At 35.4% G+C, this 25389-nt stretch overlaps 1 protein-coding gene and 1 non-coding gene across 2 annotated transcripts; one reads left to right on the top strand and one right to left on the bottom strand.

Moving 5' to 3' along the window:
* Window positions 1-2311: 2311 nt before the first annotated feature.
* Window positions 2312-3298, top strand: LOC127788182 (uncharacterized). Its single transcript, XM_052316293.1, has 2 exons — window positions 2312-2927; window positions 3026-3298. The coding sequence occupies exons 1-2, from the start codon at window positions 2312-2314 to the stop codon at window positions 3028-3030; spliced, it is 621 nt and encodes a 206-aa protein (XP_052172253.1). The 3' UTR covers window positions 3031-3298.
* LOC127789465 (small nucleolar RNA R71) lies at window positions 2567-2673 on the bottom strand. Its single transcript, XR_008020608.1, has one exon. It is a non-coding gene; the product is annotated as a small nucleolar RNA R71 (small nucleolar RNA).
* Window positions 3299-25389: the final 22091 nt, after the last annotated feature.

Raw genomic sequence — 25389 nt, forward strand, 5'->3', positions numbered from 1 at the left:
TTTGCATGTAAAGATTGTTCTTGAAATCACCGCGCGTGATGAACTTGAAAAAAAAAAAAGATTCCCGAAAATACCCTTATAGTGACACGCTCGGCAAGGCAGGGTGTTACAATTGGTATCAGAGCCCTAGGTTTAAAACCCTAGGATGGTTAAGCTAGGTTGTTGAACTTAGCACGGTTAGAACTGTTAAACGAGAACTTAGAACAAGGTTATGGATTCTAAGAGACATTCGGAACATAGATGAAAATGGTATGGAGGTGCTTGAGATGTGAGATTTAAGGTTTTTAACTTGAATATACTTTCGGTGATAAGAGGAGACGGACAAATTCTATTCACATTTTGGGTACATCAATGGGAGGTGAGAGATCCAGTAATAAGAGTCGTCGAAAGGACATAGATATATGATCAACAAAATGTTAGAAGAGTGAATACTTTGGTGATTCTGGTACAACTTGAAACATCGTATAAAATCTCTTTTGGAGGAATTTTAGAGAATCATCTTAGTATTTCCCGAATGGGACGTGTTAATAATGGTGGTATCATGCCTTGACAAGATAAGTGAAACGACTGAGGTTATTTGGAGAACTCATCAAGGGATGTGGGAGAGTAAGAGTGACTCATGGTAAATGTTACAAGCTCGAGTGGGAAAGATGCTGGACTTGTGGTGAATGTTACAAGCTTGGGTGGGCTATACGTCGGACTCATGGTGAGTAATGCAAGCTTAAGTGGTTGTATGCTCGACCAGTGGTCGTTATTATGTTACAAACGATCTCTGCTAATCTTGGGTAGGCTAAAAGCCTGACTCGTGGTAAACTTGCTTGGCTAGATTCCTTTCCTAGTTGTTTGTGAGTGAGGCACACTATAAACACCCCTGCTCGGATATCCCCAACCACTCGGACTACCCGAACAGGAGCACCTACGGAAGTAGAAAGAATGAGACACAAGACAGGAATTACCCAGGCATGCATACACAAGAATCAAAATAGTGGAAGCTAAGCTATACACATGCATGCACTACGAGTACACCGCTAGCATAGGGGTCAAATAATAAATAAATACATATAGACTCTTATGCCCACATACATAAGACACGAGGAATGACCTGGCACAGTAAAAAATAATAGAGGAAATCCCTCTCAAATATCAGAGTTGACGGGGACTGACGGAACTGCCTGTACTTCATATCGACTCTGCCACCAAATGCTAACTCCCTTGCCCTTGACCCACACTACCACTACCTGGAATGATGGAAAACAAAGTAAGTCGGGAGACTCAGCAAGCATAAGGAAATGAAGGTTATAGGCTGAATATATCCAGTAAACTCTCCCTATTATACCAACCCCTAAGTACACACAAGCCATGAGACGCCCGAAATGACGTCATTTCGATGAGGCAGTGGCCTCTTCCAATGGTGGCTTCAACGGCTGCCGCGTGGTCTTCTCCTAGCTTTTCATTTTGTCTATTTTAAGCCTCAAATCGGGCAGTTCTCGAGCAGCCAACAGAAGGGAAAAATTGGAGGAAGAAAACAGTGCGACTAGCGGTGAAAAATATGAAGAAAATGGAGAAAAATTGATGAAAAATAATGCAATTGAAGTTTAAAGCAGCTAGGTAAGTGGGAAAAATATTTATTTGGATTCCGATATGGTTGGATTTAATTGCTGAGTTGTAACCTGATTGTCTTGGGTAAAAATATTACTTTGCAACGTATGACCAGAACGATTGGTATATTCTACCAAAAGGCAAGCTCCTAACTCTCTTGCGAATTATGAGTTATTCTTTCTCTTGATTATGACTGCAAGTTTCCGTTGCAAGTCCTTCTTGCGCTATCCTCTTCGGTATTGAATAATTTGATCCAGTTTATTTATTTGAACTATAATGTAAAATTCGGGTAAGTTTTGCTCGTAATCTTAACGGGGTCTTGAATCACCCTCAAGTTTCTAAGGAATGATGCATTATTGTTAGGTTCAAATTATGCAAGGATTTGTATCTCCTTGCAAAGGGATTGTTATGGGTGTCTAAGGGTGTGGGGTAATAAGCTACTGACTATCGACCGTTGAGTCATGACAATCGTTAATTGGATGTATGGGCGCCAGCTATCAGTTGTGATAACAAATGACGGACGATCCAGGGAAGCTAGTATCGCTAATCACCCATAAGGGAAATATTTATTAATACGTATGTGGAGATGGTTTTTGAAGCATGAGAAGGGACAAGAATGGTATTTTGACTGTTATATTTCTATGTGTGTGAAGAGCCATGGGCAAACTTGTGAAATGCTAATAACTTTGAGATCAAACCAGGACTCATTCAAATGGTTCAGCAAGGGCAATTTGGTGGAAATCCAACTGAAGACCCTAATGCACATTTAGCAAACTTTTTAGAGATATGCGACACCATCAAAATGAATGGCGTCAGTGAGGATGCAATCAGACTAAGGCTGTTTCCTTTTTCGTTGAGAGATAAAGCTAAGGTGTGGCTAAACTCCAAAGCTCCAAATTCATTTACCACATGGGTAGACGTATCACAAGCATTCTTGAGTAAGTATTTTCCACCAGGTAAGACTGCTAAACTCAGGAATGATATTACTAGTTTTGTTCAATTTGATGGTGAATCCTTGTATGAGGCATGGGAAAGGTTTAAGGAATTACAAAGACGGTGTCCACACCATGGTTTGCCTGATTGGTTGATTGTGCAGACATTCTATAATGGTCTATCTCATTCAGTTAGAATCACTATAGATGCTGCCGCAGGGGGTGCACTAATGGGTAAGTCTACAGAAGATGCTTATGAGCTGCTTGAAGAAATGGCTTCCAACAATTATCAATGGTCTACCGAAAGAGGTATGCCTAAGAAAGCCTCAGGTATGTATGAAGTTGATGGCATTAATATGTTAAACGCCAAGGTGGACAATCTTGTAAAAATGTTTGGTAAGTTGGGGAATGTCAATGCTGTTTATTCTAATTTCAATTCTGCCAGTAATTGTGATTGGTATGAGAATTCTCACTTGGGTTCTGATTGTATGCAGGTTGAGCAAGCGTAGTATATTTCAAATTCTAACAGGCAAAACCAGCAAAATAACCCATATTCTAACAACTATAATGCAGGTTGGAGAAATCACCCCAATTTTTCCTGGAAGGATCAGGGCGGCAGTAGCAATTCTAGGCCTAGCAATCCTCCTGGTTTTCAACCAAGACCTCAAGGAGTGATGCAACAACAACCAGAAAACAAGCCGTCTTGGGAGTTGGCAATTGAAAAGTTAACGAATGCCACTGTGGATAGATTTGAAAAGCTAGAGGCAAAAGTAAACCAGATGGTTAGTTTCAACAGAAATTTGGAGGTTCAATTGGGGCAGATATCAAATGCCATAAATTCAAGAGATCAAGGTAAATTACCCAGCAAAACTAAGGTGAATCCAAGAGATGAGGTTAAGGCAGTGACATTAAGAAGTGGTAAGCAACTTGGTGAGGTAAGTAGCGAACATATTATAGGGGATGTTGGTAAAAAGAATAATATTGAGATTAGTGATGAGAATGAGCAGAACGAGATGCCACCCCTAACACCACCTGTTAAGCCTTATGTGCCTCCTATCCCTTTTCCTCAAAGGCTTAAACAAAACAAGGTTGATAAACAGTTTGAAAAATTTCTTGAAGTTTTTAAGCAATTGCGCATTAACATTCCATTTGCAGATGCTTTAGCGCAGATTCCTACTTATGCAAAAATTTTTAAAGAAATTATGTCAAACAAGAGGAAGCTGGAGGATTATAAAACCATTGCCTTGACTGAAGAATGCAATGCTGTGATTCAAAAGAAGCTGCCACCAAAACTGAGAGATCCAGGGAGTTTTTCTATCCCTTGTACTATTGGTGATATTGATTTTTCTAAAGCTTTGTGTGATTTAAGTGCAAGTGTTTCATTGATGCCTTTATCTGTGTGCAGGAAACTTAGATTGAAGGAGATTCAACCAACTACCATTTCTTTACAGTTAGTTGATCGGTCGGTGAAGTACCCATCAGGAATTCTAGAAAATGTGCTTGTGAAGGTAAAAAAAATTATTATTCCAGTTGATTTCATTATTCTGGATATGGATGAAGACATGGAAATCCCTATCATTCTTGGACGTCCTTTCTTAGCCACAGCAGGAGCTGTTATTGATGTGAAAAAGGTAGGTTAACATTGAAAATAGGTGAAGAAGAGGTAGAGTTTGATTTATTTAAAGCAGGTAAATACCCTTCTTTCACTGATCATGTGTTAAGAATAGATTCTGTTGATGAGCTAACTATAGAGGTTTTTCAGACAGAAATGCCTAAGGAACCTCTCGAGAATTGTTTAGTGTGTGCAAGAACAACGAGAGATGACAATGTGGAGATTGCACAAGTAGCGACTGCTTTGGAGAGTCCATGTGCCAAGTTTAAGCACAAAGGTAAGTATTTTGAAGAGTTAAGAAAAGGTAAGCCACTCCCTCTCCCTTCTAATGTGCAGGCACCAGTTCTTGAGTTGAAACCATTACCATTGCATCTCAGGTATGTGTTTTTAGGAGAAAATGATACTTTACCTGTGATTGTAAATGCTTCTTTATCTGATAGTCAACTTGACAAACTGTTGCGTGTCTTGAGATTGAGAAAGAATGCCATAGGATGGACAATTTTTTACCTTAAGGGAATTAGCCCTTCAGTGTGTGTACATAAAATATTGATGGAGAATAACCATAAACCTGTCATTGAAAATCAGAGACGGTTAAATCCTAACATTAAAGAAGTAGTGAGGGCTGAAATTCTGAAATGGTTAGATGCAGGAATTGTTTATCCTATCTCTGATAGTGCATGGGTTAGTCTAGTGCAGGTAGTATCTAAAAAGGGTGGGATGACTGTTGTGCATAACGAGAATAATGAATTAATTCCCATGAGGACAGTAACTGGTTGGAGAGTTTGCATAGATTATAGAAAACTAAATAGTGCAACCCTGGAAAGATCATTTTCCTTTACCGTTTCTTGATCAAATGCTTGAAAGACTTGCTGGGTATAACTATTATTGTTTTCTTGATGGTTATTCAGGGTATAACCAGATTCCAATAACCCCCGAAGACCAAGAAAAAAACCACTTTTACTTGTCCATACGACACTTTTGCATTTCGTAGGATGCCTTTTGGATTATGCAATGCACCTGCTACATTCCAACGTTGTATGATGGCCATTTTTTCTGATTTCGTTGAGCGGATTATGGAAATTTTCATGGATGATTTTTCTATTTTTGGCTCTTCTTTTGATGATTGTTTAGCTAACTTGTCTCAAGTTTTGCAGCGGTGTGAAGAAACCAATCTAGTTTTGAACTGGGAAAAGTGTCATTTCATGGTGCAGGAAGGCATTGTTTTAGGTTATAAAATTTCTACGAGGGGAATTGAGGTGGATAGGGCAAAGATTGATATTATTGAAAAACTGCCACCACCTACTAATATGAAGGGAGTTAGGAGTTTCCTTGGGCATGCAGGATTTTACCGACGTTTTATTAAAGATTTTTCTAAAATTGCTAAACATTTGTGTAACCTGTTGAATAAGGACATTGTCTTTGATTTTGATATTGACTGTTTAAATGCTTTCAATAGGTTGAAAAAGGAGTTGGTGTCAGCACCTATTATGGCGCCGCCAGATTGGAGCTTGCCATTCGAATTAATGTGTGATGCAAGCGATTTTGCTTTGGGAGCTGTTCTTGGTCAACGAAGAAACAGGAAGTTGCATGTTATTTATTATGCTAGTAGAGTTTTAAATGATGCTCAATTGAATTATGTAACTACTGAAAAAGAATTGCTTGCTGTTGTGTTTGCTTTTGATAAATTTCGATCTTATCTTGTAGGTTCCAAGGTGATCGTGTATACAGACCATTCAGCAATCAAGTACTTGTTAACCAAGAAAGATGCCAAACCACGTCTGATCCGATGGGTTTTGTTGTTGCAAGAATTTGACATTGACATCCGGGACAAGAAAGGCATGGAAAACGTGGTGGCAGATCACTTGTCTAGATTGGAGGTGCAGTCCTAAGCCAATGAGGTGCCAATCAATGATTACTTCCCCGATGAGCAGTTACTGGCACTATCAATGGTTCCATGGTATGCCGATTTAGTAAATTATCTGGTGAGTGGTATTATTCCTCTTGGCATGAGTTACCATCAAAAGAAAAAGTTCTTGTGGGATGTGAAACAGTATTTCTGGGAAGAGCCACTGTTATACAAGCATTGTGCTGATGGCATGATTAGAAGATGTGTGCCAGAAGAGGAGATTCGAGATATCCTTGATCATTACCATTCCTTAGAGTGTGGTGGACATTTTAGTTCCCCCAAGACGGTGGCAAAGATATGGCAGTCCGGGTTCTATTAGCCAACCATGTATCAAGATGCTAGGCAGTATGTGGTTAATTGTGACAGATGTCAACGAATGGGTAACATCACAAAAAGGAATGAGATGCCTTTGACTAGTATGATAGAGGTGGAGTTGTTTGATGTGTGGGGAATAGACTTCATGGGGCTGTTTCCATTATCTTTCAACAATCAGTACATTTTAGTCGCTGTGGACTATGTCTCCAAGTGGGTTGAAGCTATTTCGACCCAAACAAATGACTCTTGGGTAGTGATGAAATTTATGAAGAAGAACATCTTTTCCAGATTTGGAGTTCCTAGAGCCATTATTAGTGATGAAGGTTCTCACTTTTGTAATAGGTCTTTTGACATGTTGTTAAGCAAGTATGGAGTAACACACAAGGTTGCACTCGCCTATCATCCGCAAGCGAATGGGCAAGTGGAACTAGCCAACCAGGAGCTAAAGCATATTCTGGAGAAAACTGTGAGCCGTTCAAGGAAAGATTGGGCTACTAAATTGGATGATGCACTTTGGGCATACCGGATAGCTTTTAAGACACCTTTAGGCATGTCACCATATAGACTAGTCTTTGGGAAGTCTTGCCACCTACTAGTTGAGTTGGAGCACAAAGCATACTGGGCTATTCAAGAGCTGAACATGGATTTGAAGGCTGCAGGAGAGAAAAGATTATTACAGTTGAGTGAGTTGGAAGAGTTTAGGTTGAATGCTTATGAGAATGCAAAGCTCTACAAAGAAAAGACTAAGTATTGGCATGATAAGCATATCTTGAAGATAAATTTCGAGATTGGGCAACAAGTACTCCTTTTTAACTCACGATTGAAATTGTTTCCTGGCAAGCTTCGGTCTAGGTGGTCTGGGCCATTCATGGTGACAAGAGTGTACCCTTATGGAGCAGTTGAGGTTCATAGCGAAGCCACTGGTGCATTCAAAGTAAATGGGCAACGATTGAAGCCGTATTTTGTGGGTGACGTGGTACCCAAAGGAGTCACTTACTCCTTGAAAGACTCCATTTCTGGTTGACCTTGCAACAGTCAGCTAATGACTATAAACAAGCACTTCTTGGGAGGCAACCCAAACTCTTTTTCCTTTTTGTTTTTATTATTTCATTTTCCTTTGTTGAATAAATATGGCCAATAATCCATACTTATGATGTTGTGTAGGTTCAAAAGAAAGGAAAATAAAGCTGATTCAATTTAGACTAGCATGGGTATTCGTAACACTCAATTATGTGGCCAGGGGAGTATTCATTTTTCATTCTAGTTCTTCTTTGTCTTTCACATTGAGGACAATGTGTTAAATAAGTTTGGGGGGTGGAATTATTAATTGTTAATATATGCTATTTGTTTTGCTTGGGTGTTTTTGATATGAAAATTTTTTACGAAACTTATATCAGGTGTATATGTGGCCAACCCCTAAACTAGGAAATTTTGTGAAAGAGAAAATAAGCAAAACTTGTTATTTGGAATCATGATTTGCATTTGGGTTCTTTATTTGTTTAACATTTAGTCTTTGATTTGGAATAAGCAATATCTTATAAACCAAGATTAAGCATACTTGGGTTCTAAGATCATTGAAGTACATGTTCTTTGTGAAGTTGCGTGAGTTATGTGACTATGCCTGAAAGATAAATGCAATGTTTTTCTTATGACTATTCCTTTTGAGCTAGGCCTAAACAGGGTTTAAGTAAATAGGGTGAATAATGTTGAGTGAGATGGAGCATAAAATGCACTCGTTCAGTAAAAAAAAAAAAAAACAAGATGGAGCATAAAATGCACTCGTTTAAGAAAAAAAAAAGAAAAAAAGAAAGAAAAAAAAAAAGAAAGAGAGACAAGAGAATAAAAACAAAAAAAAACCCTACTTTGCTACCTTTGTTTGTAGTAGTGAGAAGGGATGGTTGCAAGAATGGTTGTTGCACTATTCGATCATGCGAGTTACATGACAAAACATAATTGAGCTTAGAATTTTGTATGGATTCTTGAACTGAGGAACGTAAGTATGCTTAGTTTCTTTTATTTGCTATTGTTATATTTTAAATTGAGAATTTAAATGTGGGCATAACAAAGGATTTGAATGTGATAAATGATTCCAATCATAACTTTTGTGTTTGAGTATAGAATTTATTTTCTTTGCTTGAGGACAAGCAATAATTCAAGTTTGGGGGTATTTGATGTGAGAATTTATTTACACATTTATTGGTCATAATTGAGTAGTGTTTTAAGTATTTTATATGTGTTTTATCTATAATTATCTAATATTTTAAGTTTCTTTTATATATATATATTTAATTTTTAGTATTTTGTGTTATTTTACATAAATGTTACTTTGTGTTTAGGTTGAAAAAAAAATTAAAATAAAAATAAAAAGATATTATAAAGTTAATACTATAAATTAATATTACAATATAAATAAAAAATAAATATTATAAATAATTAAAATTAATATAATAATAGTATATTAAATATTAATTATTATATTATATATTATATTATTTATATATAATATATATTATAGATTATATATATTATATATATGTGTGTGTGAAGTGGTGAATGCATGAGTGATCAGTGTGTGCATAATAATATATTATAAAATAAATGAAGTCCAATTGCAATGCAATTGGAACTCCATGCCCTAAGTATTTAAAGAATAAAATTGCAGAAGCTTGGGGGGCCATTAAGAAAATTGATTTGGCAAGAGGGCGACGGACTCAAGGAAACAGAAGGAACCAAAGGTAGGAATTGGATTATGCAGAGGCTTGCACACGGAAGTTGAAGAAGGCTACGGCAGAAATTGGCAGATTGGAGATTAAAGAGTGCAGCAGAAGCAAGCGTAGGGAGATGCGAGCGAGAGACTGTTTAACCCAGATCTGATTCAGATCTGGGCTAGGGAATTTCTGACTTCTCCTTCCTTGTTTAATTAACTTTCTTATGCTTTCGTTGTTACTTTGGATTTTAATTAATTCTACCATGAACTAATCTATTGAACTAAGGCCATGTATTGGCTGAAATTATGATGATGCATTTTTTATAATTTTATGTGATTGAATAATTTGGGTTATGTTGAGTTATGTGGTATTGAATTTAATGCTTGTAAATAATTGGCCACTATTTACATGATTTGATGCCTAATCTTGAGACCGAAAGGAAATAGCTTGGGGATTGCATCGTAAGTACCATACACCATAAAGTAAAATCGACTAGAAATACAACTCGATTTCTTTGTGAGGCTTTTAGTGATATGCTAGGAATTTCACAAATTGTAATGCGTTTTCATTTAGTTAAATTTTTATAGAAATATAAGAAGTTATTGAATGAGAATAGACTCGTTATAACCTAAAAATAGGGTAACGAATGCGTTAGGAGATTTCGCCGTCACATACTCAATTTACCAATTCATTCACATAAAAATATATGATTTGCATTGCATAGTTAGGTTTATACATGTGCCTTAGTTATTAAAATCCACTTATTTCTTTGATTCAAGTTTTCTTCCAAATCAATTTTATTTTATTAATTAATTAATTTTTTTTATTTTTTATTAAATTTGAAAATTTTTATTATCTAAATAATAAAGAAAGTTTATAAATTTGGTATTTGAAATCTTTCCTCGTGGGAACGATATTCTTACTTACTATTATATTACTTGTTCGACCCGTACACTTGCGGTATATTTTAGGGTGATCAATCCAGCATCAACACAGTCACCAAACGGAAGAAACACTGGCGACCGTTCGCGACTGGTCGATAGCTCCTTACCATTTGTTGACAGCTGCTATGCTGAATAAGGCTCTCACCTCATTGCTTATTTCCCTTTAGCCACGCACTAGCCTACCATTTTCGTATTACATTTTTTCCCTCTTATTATAGGCTAACCTATATTTTACATATATACATAATCGTATGCATATGTACTCTCGATCCAAACCCAATTAGTTATTTCCATGAGTAATTACACAAGCCACTCCTAGGGTCCCAATCCTAGTTTTTCATTAATACAGCTACATACTCGCTTTGGTAGTTCACTTCTGGGTACTATACTTCCCTCAAAATTTTCATCATTTATTACCGAAATATCTCCTACTCACAGGCTTCACAAGTATCTACACTTCTAACAGATTACAGTTATACTATTCATATATCGCGTCTATTATCCCATGATAATAATTTAATGACGTTCGTTTCCTCAAGCCCCCTTTCTCATGAGAGTGGTCTTTTCCTTTTTAAGGCCTCGAGAATTAACATGATACCCTTAGGTTGATTGCTCCAATACATACCAGTCAACTAAGGACATAATCTATCCAATCCAACACCATGACATACCATTCATTCACCTTGCCATACATGTACGATAATTTCTACACAATTAATATTCATGAATGTCTTAGTTGCGACAAAACAAAGTTCTGAGTACATTTCGCTTCTACATTCAATACATTCCATTCATACTCCCATTACTACATAAATTCACGATAACGCTTACAACTTTGCTAGTACAACACCTTTACTAAACAATGCCCTCTGTGTCCCCCTCAACATGGGATGTGGCTTCATCTGCCCAACAATTTGGGTATCCATCGCTGTCTACACTTGATTCAGGTCCAGTAGTTTCCTTCCTCTGATAAGTCAGTCCCTACTCCACAGCTTCTGACGGAATTTCCCCACAAACGGTTTTGCCTTCGACCGAGTCATAAGGTAGGGTCTGACAAGGTTCCCATAGCTCGGATTGTTGTCTCACTACACCAGCAAAATCATCATAATGGAACTGAAGATACATATCCAACATTAGGACTCTAGTAAGTTGTCCCCACGCTTCATTCATGAACTTCCTTGTGAACAAGACTTGCTTCTCTAGCAGGCCCCACAGGGGTTCATGTCTTCTCAACCAAAATATTGTCTTCACTCTGTCTAGATAACTCACCATGAGCTCATCCTCTCATTGCCTTCCTCCATGTACCAAGAGTAGCTCTTCCTCCTAGCGATGCCAAAGAAAATCTAGTTCCCCAAGACTTGGGTCTAGCATCCACCATCTCAATTCTCCAGAATCCATGGTAAGGGGTTCCAAAATCTACACGCAAGGTCGAATGTCAGTTTCCTTACCAAAGTAGACCATTCTTCACCCAAGCACCATAATTAGAACACATACGTTTCATTGTTAATACATTTCTAGCAATTCCTATGGGGTGACAAGGATACTTACATATATATATGCGTATATAAAAGGGTGTTCTAACCTTGACCTCAAGTCAGTGGCTTTTTGCCACAAGCACCCATTTTTCTCATTCCTAGCCATTTTTGGACATCATTCTAATACACTTCTAACTTTTTGGACTACTAATCACAATCCTAAATCTACCCATCACTCCTAGGTGTACAAAGACTCCATTTACTCCTAACTTACGCTTTGATACCAAAATTGTAAGGCCCGCTTCTGAATATTCCCGTTTAACATAGGATATTCGAAAGAATGTGATTACAAAGATGATATAGAACAAAACTGAACTCAATTAACAACTCATTTCATTTCTAGCAGCGGAAATTAAATTAAGGTTCGATTACATTTTCAGAATCTCATAACCCTAGGCTCAATGGCCATACAAAATAATAAAAGGCTCAAATGCTAATAAACATAATAGATTCTCATCACTATAAAACCTCACCAAATCACTAACTAGGATCTTTGAAGTTAGGACGCGTCTCCCTACACCACTATCCCTGAACTGTTGTCCTACTGGACTCGCCCCCAATAACATTCTTTCCTTCACCTAAAATGGAAAAGAATATCAAGTGAGCCACAAGGCTCAACAAGTTCAAGAAACAAGGAACAATGTATAGGATCCAAGTACATGATGACACCAAGAAGAGTAATCAAGGACTCCACAATTATATACAAGATTCATAATTCATGAATTTATCAATTCAACTTAATATATATCATGTCACCATATATCACTATGCAAATGTGCATAAAATTTCAATGTCATTATCAATTCTCATAGGCTCGCAAGCCATCAATCAATACATGCAAGAATGCATCATCTCATTATCAAAATCGATCTCCCTGGCTCTCAAGCCATAAATCAATGTATGCAAAAGTGCATAATTTAAATAAAACCTCACAAACAAATATGGAGCCAACCTGCAGGGCTATGGCCACCTCGTCCTACGCCAGGTGCTCTAGGGTACCCTTTCTCCCTCCGCACAAAATAATAGGTGCACAAAGATGAATAATACAAAGTATCATAACATGCACATGCTGAACGTGTACGGAACATATCATGCATTCCTTTCCACATATATATATATATATATATCACGAAATCTCATCTCACAAATTATTGCCTTGCTTATACAAATAATTTCTGCCCATCCCACAATACTGGGTAGCTTCTCACTCACATCAAGTTTGCACACGCTACAGTAATTTATTCAAGAATTCATTAAATCAATTGATAATTTACTCTTGAAAAATAAAATAGTTTTGATAATGATTATATGAAAATCAATCTTCAAATCTATAAATGAGTTTGAAGCAAAGTTATGAAAATAAATCTTTCTTGAATTCTATAGGAAGTAAGGTTGAGTGTTAAGATTCAAAATTAATAACCTTTTGATAATCTCAACTTGCTTTCAAAAGAAATGAAGTTAGGAAATGTTAAGTGTTCAGATTTTCCAAATGGATAGTCGACTATCGAATTATGGTCTGTCGACTATGCCCAAGCTTTTGTCGACTATGAATTTTCTCTGTCGACTATGTATGTGGGCTTTGAATATATGTAAGTGAATGTAAATGGGTTTGCTTTGAGCAGAGCATCCAATAGCTTGGGTGTGGGTAATTATATGTACATATATATATATATATGTGTGTGTGTGTGTGTGTGGGCTTCCAAATATGCACAGGGGCTTGGGCATCCGAAGGCTGGTTGGGTATGTATATACGTATAGATATATATATATGTGGGTGAGGAGCTATTCGGATCGTGGGTATATATACATACCTCAGGTGGCTATTAAAATCAAACAGGGAGTATACATACGGTTATCCCAATATTATAGGAGGTTGCTCGAAACAGGGGAGATCCCAAACTTGCGACTTCTCTGGTTACGCATATGTATGTATATATATATATAAGTGGGCAGTTCAAATGGGGTGTTGAATATGTGTATATATATATATATACACAAATCGAATAGGGCATGGGGGGTTCAAATCGGTACAAGGGCCTTGCGAACTGAGTATATACGTGCAGATATATATAAGTGGGTCAAGTGGCTGACTGAAATAGAGGGGGCATCCAAATGGAGGCATGCGTATATGTATATAAGTGGGTGGCCAATTAGAACATGTGGGATTTACATGAAGTTGTATATACGTATATGTATATGATTCAATGAGGCATGGGGGGAAAAGCATTCAGTTGTAGCTTAAAACTTACTTTTACATAGATACAGAACAAGCAAAGATTCTGTATCGATTCAAACCCAAATAAATGCCATTCACTAAAAGAACTTGGAGATGATTAAATCCCCTTTAGAGACATCAACGAGACCCACAACTCATCGATAATCAAAGATCTAAGTGTATGAAATAATATAACAGTAAACAATGGTAGCAAACCTATAAGGGCCCACTCTCGGATATTCCTGCTAGCATAGGATATTCGAAAGGAGGTCATCACAGAGATGATATAGAACAAACCATAAATAAATAGATAGCTCATTTCATTCACTAGCAGCGGAAACTAAATTTAAGTTCAGTTACACTTCCAATATCTCGTGAGTTTGGGTTCAAAGGCCATACAAAGTAAATAAGAGACTCTAATGTTACTAACAAAATAAAATTCATTTCATCTCAAGTCTCTCCAAAAACTAATCAGGATCTTCAGTTATGATGCATCTCCGTACACCACTATCCTTGGGCCTTAGTCCCACTGGGCTCGCCCTCAAAAATGGTCTTCCCTTTACATGAAATGGCAAGGAAAATCAAGTGAGCCACAAGTCTCAGCAAGTTCGAGAAGTAATGAATAGAGAATAGGAATCAAGAATATGATGATACCAAAACGAGTAATCAAGAACTCGACAGTTTTATACAAGATTTGTAATTTATGACTTTATCAATTTCAAGTTAAATGCATCATGTCACCATATATATTACTGTGCAAATGTGCAAATAAAATTAAGTGTCAGAATCAAATCTCATAGGCTCGCAAGTCTTCAATCCACACATGCCAAAGTGCATCATGTAAATAAAAATTCGCAAATAATATGGAGCCAACCTGCCGGACTATGGCCACCTTGTCCCGTATCAGGTGCTCTAGGGTACCCTTTTCTTCCACTCAAAATAATAGGTGAGCAAAGATAAATAATAAAAAGTATCATAACATACATATGCTGAACACGTACGAAACATATCATGCATTCCTTTCCACATATATATAGATATCACGAAATTTTATCTCACAAATTATTGCCATACTTATATAAATAATTTCTGCCCATTCACATTATTGGGTAGCTTTTTGCTCACATCAAGCGTGCACACGCTACAATAATTTATTTAATTAAATCAATTACTAAGATTTACAATTTGCTGGGTGCGTAAGAAGTATTCATATATATATGTGTGTGTATATATTTATACATATACCTTGAGCTATTAAAATTTAGAACATCACCAACCATATAAGATATTTTCTATTATATATATATATATATATGAATATGTGGGTAAGGATAAGGTGCAAAGTATGGGCGTTCAAATGGGCTTTTAATATATTTGAATGGCTTTGAATATATATATATATATATAAATGGGACTTGAATATTTATATAAGTGGGCTTGAATATGTATATATAAATGCACTGTAATAATTTGTATGGGTTGGCTTGGAACATCCAGTAGCTCATATTGGACATGTGTAGATATATATATATATATATAATTATAAATGAGTTTAATTGGGGCATCCAGTGGGTGCGTGGGTGCATGTATTTACATATATATATATATATATATTATTTACTTGGGTGCTTTTAACTTATAGTGGGTGTGTATACATAAATATATATATATATATATATATCACTTAATTGGGTGCCTTACATCCATAGTGGGTGTTTCAGTGTGCCCGCATATGTATACATATAAGTGGGTGAGGATTAAATGAAACATGGAGGGAGAGAGAGAGAGAGAGACTACACTGCCGCATATAGATATATGATATATATGAATATGTAAATGATGGATTGGCTAGGACAGAAACAGGGCATTCGAAATAGAGTGCTATATACATATGGATATTTACAGGAGATTGACTAAAATAGGGCAACCGAACAGGGGCGTGCATATATATATATATATATATAAGGGCTGTTAGCATATATATATATATAGATATACAAATGGGTCATTCGACTAGGTAACAACAGAGGTTGTTTGCATATATATATATATATCTAGATACACAAGTGAGTCACTCGACTGGGTAACAATGGAGGCTGTCCGTATATATATATATATATATATAACATTTACTTACCTCATGGAAGAACAGACTCTTGAAAAAAATATAAGTAGCCATTCCAGAAATAAACTTAGGAGTAAATCAAACCCCATTTCAATACATCAAGGGACAGCAAGATGCTTAGGAGAAATTTCAAAAGAAAAAAAATGCTATAACAAGAAGAAGAAGAAGAAGAAATTACTCGTAGAGAGAGAAACAAATATATACTTATATATATATATTTACAAACGTCTAGGAGGCAACCGGGAGCTTGCCCAAGAATTAGATGAACATTAAAGAGAATGTGGGAAGGAGCTTGCCTGAAGAAGTCGCTCCAACGAAAGAGAAGCAACTGTGACTCTCCTTCGCAGCTTCAGATGCCAACAGAAAATGGGAGAAGAAAAAGGCAAAGAAGAAGAAAAGAAAGTGACGGCCAAATGAAATAGGAGACTACATCAAGCAGCAAATCGTTTTGTAATGGTACAATATCAAGTGCACAGAAAAAAATAAGGAAAAAGTGAGAAAGAAGACTGCAGGTTGCACCTATTTTTAGAAATAAGCAGATCTGCCCTTGTAATGGACAGCCATTTTCTAAGGTATTTCAGATATTAGATGCTTTTATTATTATTATTATTATTATTATTATTATTATTATTTCTTTTTCTTTTTCTTTTTTCAATAGAACCTAAATTTCTTTTACCATTGGACCCATGCCCAACTCAACAATTTATTGACCCATCTGAAAGCCCATAACTCATCAACTAACTAAATGGAGTCCAAAACATTAGTTTCCTAAATTCTTAAAAATTAAACCCATATACTTAAATTCATGATCACATGCACCAAGAAAATTTTATATTAATCTAAAATCATAATGTGCCATCAAAAAAATTTATCATAAATTGTTAAAATACTTCGACCCACAATTAAAATGCCCTTGAGCTAAAATTAAATATTAAAAACACCTAGACCCAATTTAAGATCATTACAACACTACATAAAAATTAATTTTTTACTGTGGTTTTTTGCGGTGGTTTTAAAAATCGTCGCAAAACATGGTATTTTGTGACGGTTTTGAAATTGCCGCAAAATATGATTTTTGCGGCGATTTTTTTAAAATTTTGCAGCAGTTTCATAAAATCGATGCAAAATTTAGTAAAACATTTAATTTTGCGGTGGTTTCCAAAAAATCGTAGCTAAATTTAAAAAATAATTAAATAATTAAAAAATTAAATTCAATTTCGCGACGATTTTTGAGAAACTGCTGCTAAATTCAAAAAAAATTAAATAATTTAAAATTAAAAATAAAATAATATTTGCGGCAGTTTCAAAAACTGCCGCAAAATTCACTAAAAAATTAAATTTAGCGATGGCTTTCAAAAATCGCTGCTAAATTAAAAAAAATCAAAATTAAAATTAAATTAACATTTGCGACAATTTTCAAAAACCGCAGCAAATTCAAAAAAAAATTAAATTTAGCGAAAAATCGCTGCTAAATTCAAGAAATTAAATAATTCAAAATTAAAATTAAATAAAAATCTTAAATATTAAAATTCATTATTTTCATTAAAAAATTAAATTTAGCTTAAGAAAATAATTAAAAATTAAATTAATAAAAAATAAATTTAAAATTGCATTTAAATTAATAGCAAAATTCATTAAAAATCTAACTTAAAAAAAATAAAAATAAATTTAACAAAATTTTAATATATAAAATTTTAATAATTTTTAAAAAATATATAAAATCTTCTTTTTTATTTTTAATCAATTAATTTATTTAATTTAACTCAATTAATTTATTTTTAATTTATTCTATTATTCTTTTAAAAATAATCAATTAATAAATATTTTAATATATATTAAAAATATAAAATATAATTCTGAAAATTAGTTGTTAGATTAGTATATAATATATATATATGTCCATATATGTCAAGGGGTGTTTCGCAGATCAAGTGGTTCGCGTGCGCGCGCGCGCGCGCGTAAGGGTTGGGCGAGGTGGGGGCTGGGCTGGCCCACACGGGTAATTAAAAAATAAAATTTTTAATTTTAGCGGTAGTTTTGAAACCGCCACTAAAATTAAAATTTTAATTTTTTTATTAATTTTTGCGACGGTTTCAAAATCGCCGCTAAAATAAAAAAATTATTTTTTTTTATTAATTTTCGCGGCGATTTTGAAACCACAGCTAAAATTAAAAATTTAATTTTTTTTAAAATTTTTTGCAGCTGTTTCGAAACCGCCGCTAAATCACTTATTTTGCGGTGGTTTTTAAAACCACCGCAAAAATATAATTAGCGGCGGTTATTCCAACGGTTGTTGAAAACCATCGCTAAACGCTCCACAACGGCTGACTTAGCGCCAGTTTTTTAACCGCTGCTAAATGCCGATTTTTTTGTAGTGCAAAACCAATATATATATATATATATATATATTTCTTCCATACAAAAGCTCAACAAAAGACAAAGATGAGATAGATGAAGAGAAGAACTTACCTGATGAGACTCCTCTGTTGAAGCTCCAGTCGCGAACAGGCAGTGGGAGAAGAAGAAGAAGAAGAAGAACGGATGGAGAAGAAGATAAAGGGCAATGGAACAGTGGGGGACAAAAAGAGATATGCAAATCGGCCTTGAAATGCAACAAACCATAGTGCGCAGAAGAAAAGGGGGTTGCGGCACCAGGTCTATACACCAGCCTTCAAAAGACTCAATTGCCCCTACTTTTTCTTATAACAAACAAACTTTTTAGGGCATTTCTGACATTTGACACTTATTTTCATTTTCTTTTTTCTTTTTCTTATTTCGCCTAATTAAAAGCTAAATTTCCTTTACCAAGCCCAAGCCCAACCCAACAATTTATTGGCTCACTTATAAACCCACGAACTCATTAACTAATTAATGTGGCCCATTTCATTATTTTCCAATTTCTTAAAAATTAGACTCATATACTTATTTTCATGATCACATGCACCATAATATAAAATCATACAATCCAAAATGATTTCTATGCCATCAGAGCAATTTATCATTAAATATTAAAATACTTAGAATCACATTTAAAATGCCATTGAATTGCCATTAAGTAATAAAACACCTAGACCTATTAATAATATAACTAAAATTCTGAACACATCTCAATGGCCCAATTCATTTGAATTTTTCCCACATTTTTGAATCCCATTTGGATGGGTTACCAAATTCTTATTTCTCACTTACACTTTATTCCATAAATAAAATAAAAAAATATATTTTTTCAATCCTCAATTAATTAAAGCAAAAATTTTGAGTCCATAATAAAATACCCGAAAATGCCTAGACCCCTAACGGGTCGTTACACTTTTCTTCTTTGGGAGACACTTCCACAGTGGAATGCAATATTGTTGTGTTTTAATTGACCTTCGTTAATGGGTATTTCAAAGTGGTCTGGTAGGAGGATTTTGGGTAGGAATAGTTGGAGCAATTGATTTGGTAACAACTTGCTTACAGCTGGCACTTTTGTTGGCTCGATGATTTTCCATACTTGTTTGCTTATCTTGCAACATTGTGAAAGAAATTGCAACAATATCATAGTGTGTGGTTGGTGAGTCTTAACTTCACTAGATGAATACCTTTAATAAATGTTGTTCTGAGCAACACCCTTTTAGTCTAATCTTTGGCCTGGTTGGATAGTTGCTCAAATCAACTTTGATACTCCAAGCTAGAAGAGATTAAGGAAAAATGAAAGGGATTTGATCTCTTCAAGGGAAATGACCTCCAAATCAGCCAAAACTTTGAATTGTATTTTGATTGCTTCAAATAAAAATAATAATGCAAAGGCAATTACATATATGGTATTCCTTAATTAATTAGAATCTCTAATAAAAAAGGAAATAGATATGTATCTATTCAAATATATTCCCTTAATTTAAGGAAACATAATAAAAGACGATGAGGGTCCTTTATTTACTTCTTTTTTTTGTAGCTAAGCAATCATAGGGTGACACATGGTTTCCATTGAAAGGCACCACATGTCACGATGTCCCTTTCTATTGGAAGAAATGGCCTTTCGAGCCATCCTGGAATTCTGGGTTGGGTACTGTAACGCCCCACTTTTTCAAATACACAATGATGTGAAATATAAGAAGATATCACATATGGGCGTTATGGAAACCCTTACCAACTGAAGCATTGGATCGAACCTGCAAGCTTAACGAAAGCTAAATAAAGGGATTTCCGCTAGATTTCCTTTACAAGCATAATAAATTCACATGGCTTCCAATACGCCAAAAACACAACATACAGTGATAAGTACAACTGTAGGACACCCACACACACCTCTTACAATCTTGAATATCCTAGCTGCTATTTACAATACATCATTTGGATTACAAGGGTACATAATGGAATAAAACCCGAAGCTAGCTACAAAACCCAAAGTTAGCCCAACTCCACTTCTTTGCCCTTGCTCGAACTAGAACCTGAAACACCTAGCACTTCTGATATACTTGGAACGTTGAATGTTTCAAGGGTATAAAACACCCGAGTTAGATATTACATCTAAGTGAGTGGTAAGAAAGAAAAAAACAACATATCTAAGAGAAAAATGCAATATAACAGGAAGTCTAACCTGAGTCACCATCATCCTTACCGGCACTTGTGTGAAATGCCTCAGCCCCACCTGTAGGCTAAGCCCCACCTGTAGGCACGTGATTGTAGTCCAACCCCTCATGCCTCATCTCTAGGCACAACCCCACCTGTAGGCACGAGATTGCCCCCTCCCTGATCATCGTTGCGCTTATCCAAAAAGCGGCCAACCATTACATACAAGTTCCCGATCCACTAATAGCAACTATCACCAAATAACATGTTGAAGACAAAGCAGAAGAAATATGTACAAACTAAGGAATATCAAGTAGGCACGACATCACCTATAGGCACGGTGCACAAACCAAGGAAAATATGATATGCAAACCACAAGCTACGTGCAAAAGTAGTCATATTTAATCCCATCGACGAACCACAATAACAAACTCCGTGATGTAAGCAAAATAGGAAAGAAATGTTCGAAAGTAAGGAAACATGAGATGTAAGCAACAACCATCCACAAGTGGAAACCAAGAGTAATCAATAGGAATCAAGGAGCATGCATAAGAACCACTCACCTTGATCGTTTTCCCTTCGATAGCACTGTTCACAACCCAGTTTCGAGCACTAGGGACTATTTCTGCAGAAATCACGCATTTCGATGAATCAAACTTTAAATATTTTTACATAGAGTTGTAGGTAATTAAAATAAGAAAATTAGGTGAAAATTTAAGGTAAAACGGAGGCCGGACACGCCCTCACGCTCCTCCGAAAGGGTGGCCACGCACTGCCTCCTTCCCTGTTACGGATTCTGTAACCTAAAATTAAAAATGCTATAACTTGCTCATTTTTGCTCCGATTTACTCTCCGTTTAAAAATGCTATAACAAACTCCGATTTGCTCCGATCAACTTACCTCTTCGATTTTCTCGCTGTTTTGGCTGATTTTCGATGAGGTGTCTCTACCCTTCCTCTTCTTTTCTTTCTTTGATTTCTTTCACCTCTTTGTTTATCTTAGTGCACTTGCTATATTTTAGCTTCACATAGGTCTCTCCCCCTCCCCTTTATATGACTTCTCAAGACCCCAAATCACAACATATCCCTTAGCCTTTAAGTCACCCCATTTTTCTTCCCAAGCCATCATTACAACCTTTGAATTTTCCCTTTGATTTTATCTTCCAATTCATGTTTCCATTTCCTTCCAATCCCAAGCCTCCAAATCTCACCTTCACGTATCTTCTAAGATAAGAACCCATCATGGCCATTATCTCTTCTTTTCCAAGCCAATCTTATTCTTTCAAGTCAAGCCACCTTAAAACTTTGGGGATAAACTTCATTATTACAATCATTTCTTCATAAGACTTTTAGGGTAAGGTTCATCATTCCTTCATAAGACTTTTAGGGTAAGCTTTATCTCTCATTTTCCTTGAATCAAAATACCATTCATTTTGCTACTAAAATTTTCATTATAACATCCAAGATTTATATCAAGTTCTAGGGTATTACAGGTACTGCTTAAAGATATCCCCAAAAATCAAAGAAGAAATCCTAGCACAAATCACGCTCGGTAATCCTCGAGTTAGACTATGCACGTGCTAATCTATCATGAGGTTACATATAGGGGTGTGCAAAATTTCAATTTAACTAAAATAACCAAATTGAACTTATCAAAATTGTCGGTTCGGTTCAATTTTTGATAAGGTTCAATTTTGTTCAATTTTAATTTTTGGCAATTTTGGTTATTTCAGCTTGGTTTAGGTTTTGTGTTGAAAAAAAAAATGAAATAACTTAATCGAACAAAATTTCAAAACTACATCATTTTTAACTCTTATCATCGCACTAATAAAGAAAAGAAAAAGATTAGAAAAAAGGAAGAACTGAAGAAGAATCGAGTCCCCTTTGCATTTGACCTTCCTTCCACCTTCCCTTTTTCCTTTGGTCATTGACTTTGCTCCCATCTCTCATCCCTCATTGACCCAAATGGAAGAACCAAGTCTTCTGTTAGCTGTCACCATCTCGATCGATCCCAACCCTTCCTCTTTACTTCGATTAACGACCTACGAGTCGCAACTGACCCACTTTTCCCCTTCTCCAACCATCAACGGACGACTAGCCCATCCTTCCCTTTCTTTGCTCCAACCGGTAACCCATGACCGATCCACCCTTCCTCTTCCTCTTTGCTTCGACCAGCAACTGGCGAATCACAACTGACCCATCCTTCCCCTTTCCCTTCCTCTTTGTTTCGACAAATGACCCACTATTGACCCACCTTCCCTATCCTTTTTTCTCTAACCAACAACCCACAAATGTGAGTTACAAAGTTTGTAATTTTTGTAGTTTTAATTTTTAATTGTTCAAGTTAGGTTTTTCACTTTCAATTGTTTTAGTATGGATTTTTCTATTTTGCTTGTTTACTTGCCTAAGACTAATTTGATTTTTCTATTTTGCTTGTTTACATGCCTAAGACTAATTTTTCCAACATTTACTTGACAGGCTGATATTTATTTAATACAAAACGACCTCCACTTGATTATCTTGCAATGTAAGTATAGTATGCTTCAAATTTTCAGTAATTTCATTAAATTTTTAATAATGTTTGATTTGATATACCCTAACTAGACTTGTAAGTTTATAGTTAGATTTTTCACATTTAGTTCTCTTCTATGTAGCTTTTCTTGCATTAACAATTTAGAGTGATCGTGAAATTCAAACATCAAGTCAACAATAGCTTGTTTTTGTTGAATGAGGGCTTAATTGAATGTTGTTGAATCAACTTACTTTAATTAAGTTTTGATGATTAACAAAAAATGTATTTTCAATATACAAATTATAATATTTTAATGATTAACAAAAGAGTATTTTTTTTAAAATATACTAATTGTAGTACCGAATTATTTTTTATTAATTTATAAAATATTTTTCATAGTATATGTATTACCAAAAGTATTTTTTTTATTAAAATTATTTTTAAAGTAATTTTAAAATACATAAAAATTATATAAAAATATTTTTTAACATTTTGGACCGAATGTTGACTCTAGGCATGCCAACAGTTGACTCTTGACTGTTGCTACAATACCACTACAGTGAAAGTCAACTTAATTTCAAGCCAATGGTCAAATTTTTTACCGTTGCTCTTATTCGAATGAGAGTCAACTTTCGGACTAATGGCCAATTTTTTTACCATTGGAATATTGTCCAAAAATGTCTATAATTATCCCTAAACTCATTTTTTGGAGATCATTCATTGCATATATTGCATATCCAAAACATTCAAAAGATCCAAACGCTCTCAAGCTAACATCTAAGCAATCTGAAGCTCTCAAAGTATTATTGCATATCAATCGAAGAGCCACAAGGCAAGAGAAGAAAAAAGATTCTCAAGTCTACTCCGAATTTCTCCATCAAATTTGAGGTCAATAATTTATTTATTTAAATATTATTATTTTGTATATTTTGTGCTTAATTACTTATTTATTTGTGTTCAAGTGTGGATAATTATTTATAAACATTTAAAGTATCGTTGTAGATTATGTAGGTTTCCTAGAACTGTTAAAATTTAGGTGAATCTTGATGATTTTCAGTATTTATTTTCTCATCTTGAACCTTTGCAAAAGAAATTGCAACAATTATAGTGTGTGGTTGGTGAGTTTTAACTTCACAACCAATATCTATATGAATATCTTCAATAAATACTCTAAGCAACATCTTTTAGAGGCTGTTTAGCATACCCTTTTTTGTTTAGCTTAAAAGTCTTTCTACTTATAAGTTGTGTAAAACTTAAAAGTTAACTGGCGTTTAAATGGATAACGTGTTTGGATAAATATTGTAATACCCCCAGAGCCTTGAGAAAGGTAGTATATATCGATGATAAGTATGGAAGGAAACAACACCAGTTGGATACTTTTTGAGCTAAATGTAGGCAAAAAACTCATGGGTTAAGTGTGCTTGAGTTGGGGAAGCTCAAGGATGGGTGACCCCCTAGGAAGTTCGCGTAGGCCCATTAGGGTAAGTTGTTCTGATCCTTCCTATCGCTCGATGCTGGATGTTACAGGTGGTATCAGAGCCAACTCGGGCGGTGTGTTGGGACCGTATACTAGCCCAAGGTTGGGGGTATTGGACTGGGGGCATTGGACGAGGGAGAGCTAGGACTAGTTGTAAGGTTGCATGACGAGCACGTCATAAGCTCAAGGGGGAGAATGTAATACTCCATGTCTAGGCCCGTTCCCGGATTACCCGCTAGCATAGGAAATCCGTGAGAAGATCTATTTAATATAGATACAAATACAAGACATCAATCAAAAATTTGACAAAAAATTATATTCATTTCCATATTTTCTCGCTATCAAAAGGAGCCATAACTGTAAGAACCCATATTTCCGTAAGGTTACCACGTAATTTAAGCAAGTTTAGAATACCAAAAAATTGGCTTGATAGCAGTTATAAGTACCAAATCGACCGCAGGGAATGTCTCAGAGTTAAATTGTCTAAGGAAAATGATATAGTCTCGATGAGCATTCCGAGATAAGATTTATGGTATCGAAAGAAATCGGATCAAAAATGATTTTTGGAACAGCTAAAATGCAGCTGTCATTTAAGCTGCAAAATCAAATTGTCATAAGGGACTTTCGGGAAGTCAACGAAAGCATAAAGGGGCTCCGATTTTTCGTAATAAGCAACCATTCAGTGGTTTCGAGATGAAATGATAGCCCGATGAGGATACTAGGATGTAATCATCATTATCGAGTAATCTTGGATTATTAATTTTGCATTTTCGGTATTGAAATGCAAATTAATTCAATGTTTGAGGGTGTGATTGCAATTAGAAAATTATCCCAATGAATTTAGGATGTAATTTGAGGTTTAAAGGTAAAGATTTTCTTATGTAATATATAGTTATATATATATATGCGTGTGTGTGTGTGTGTGGATGGCAGCCATCCCTCTACAACTTACCATGCCT

The sequence above is a fragment of the Diospyros lotus genome, chromosome 13 (assembly GCF_014633365.1).
Source record: "Diospyros lotus cultivar Yz01 chromosome 13, ASM1463336v1, whole genome shotgun sequence".
Taxonomy (NCBI): Eukaryota; Viridiplantae; Streptophyta; class Magnoliopsida; order Ericales; family Ebenaceae; genus Diospyros; species Diospyros lotus.

What these genes read in the sequence shown, in the direction of transcription:
- LOC127788182 (XM_052316293.1), top strand. Translation starts at nt 2,312, where the DNA reads ATGGTTCAGCAAGGGCAATTTGGTGGAAATCCAACTGAAGACCCTAAT.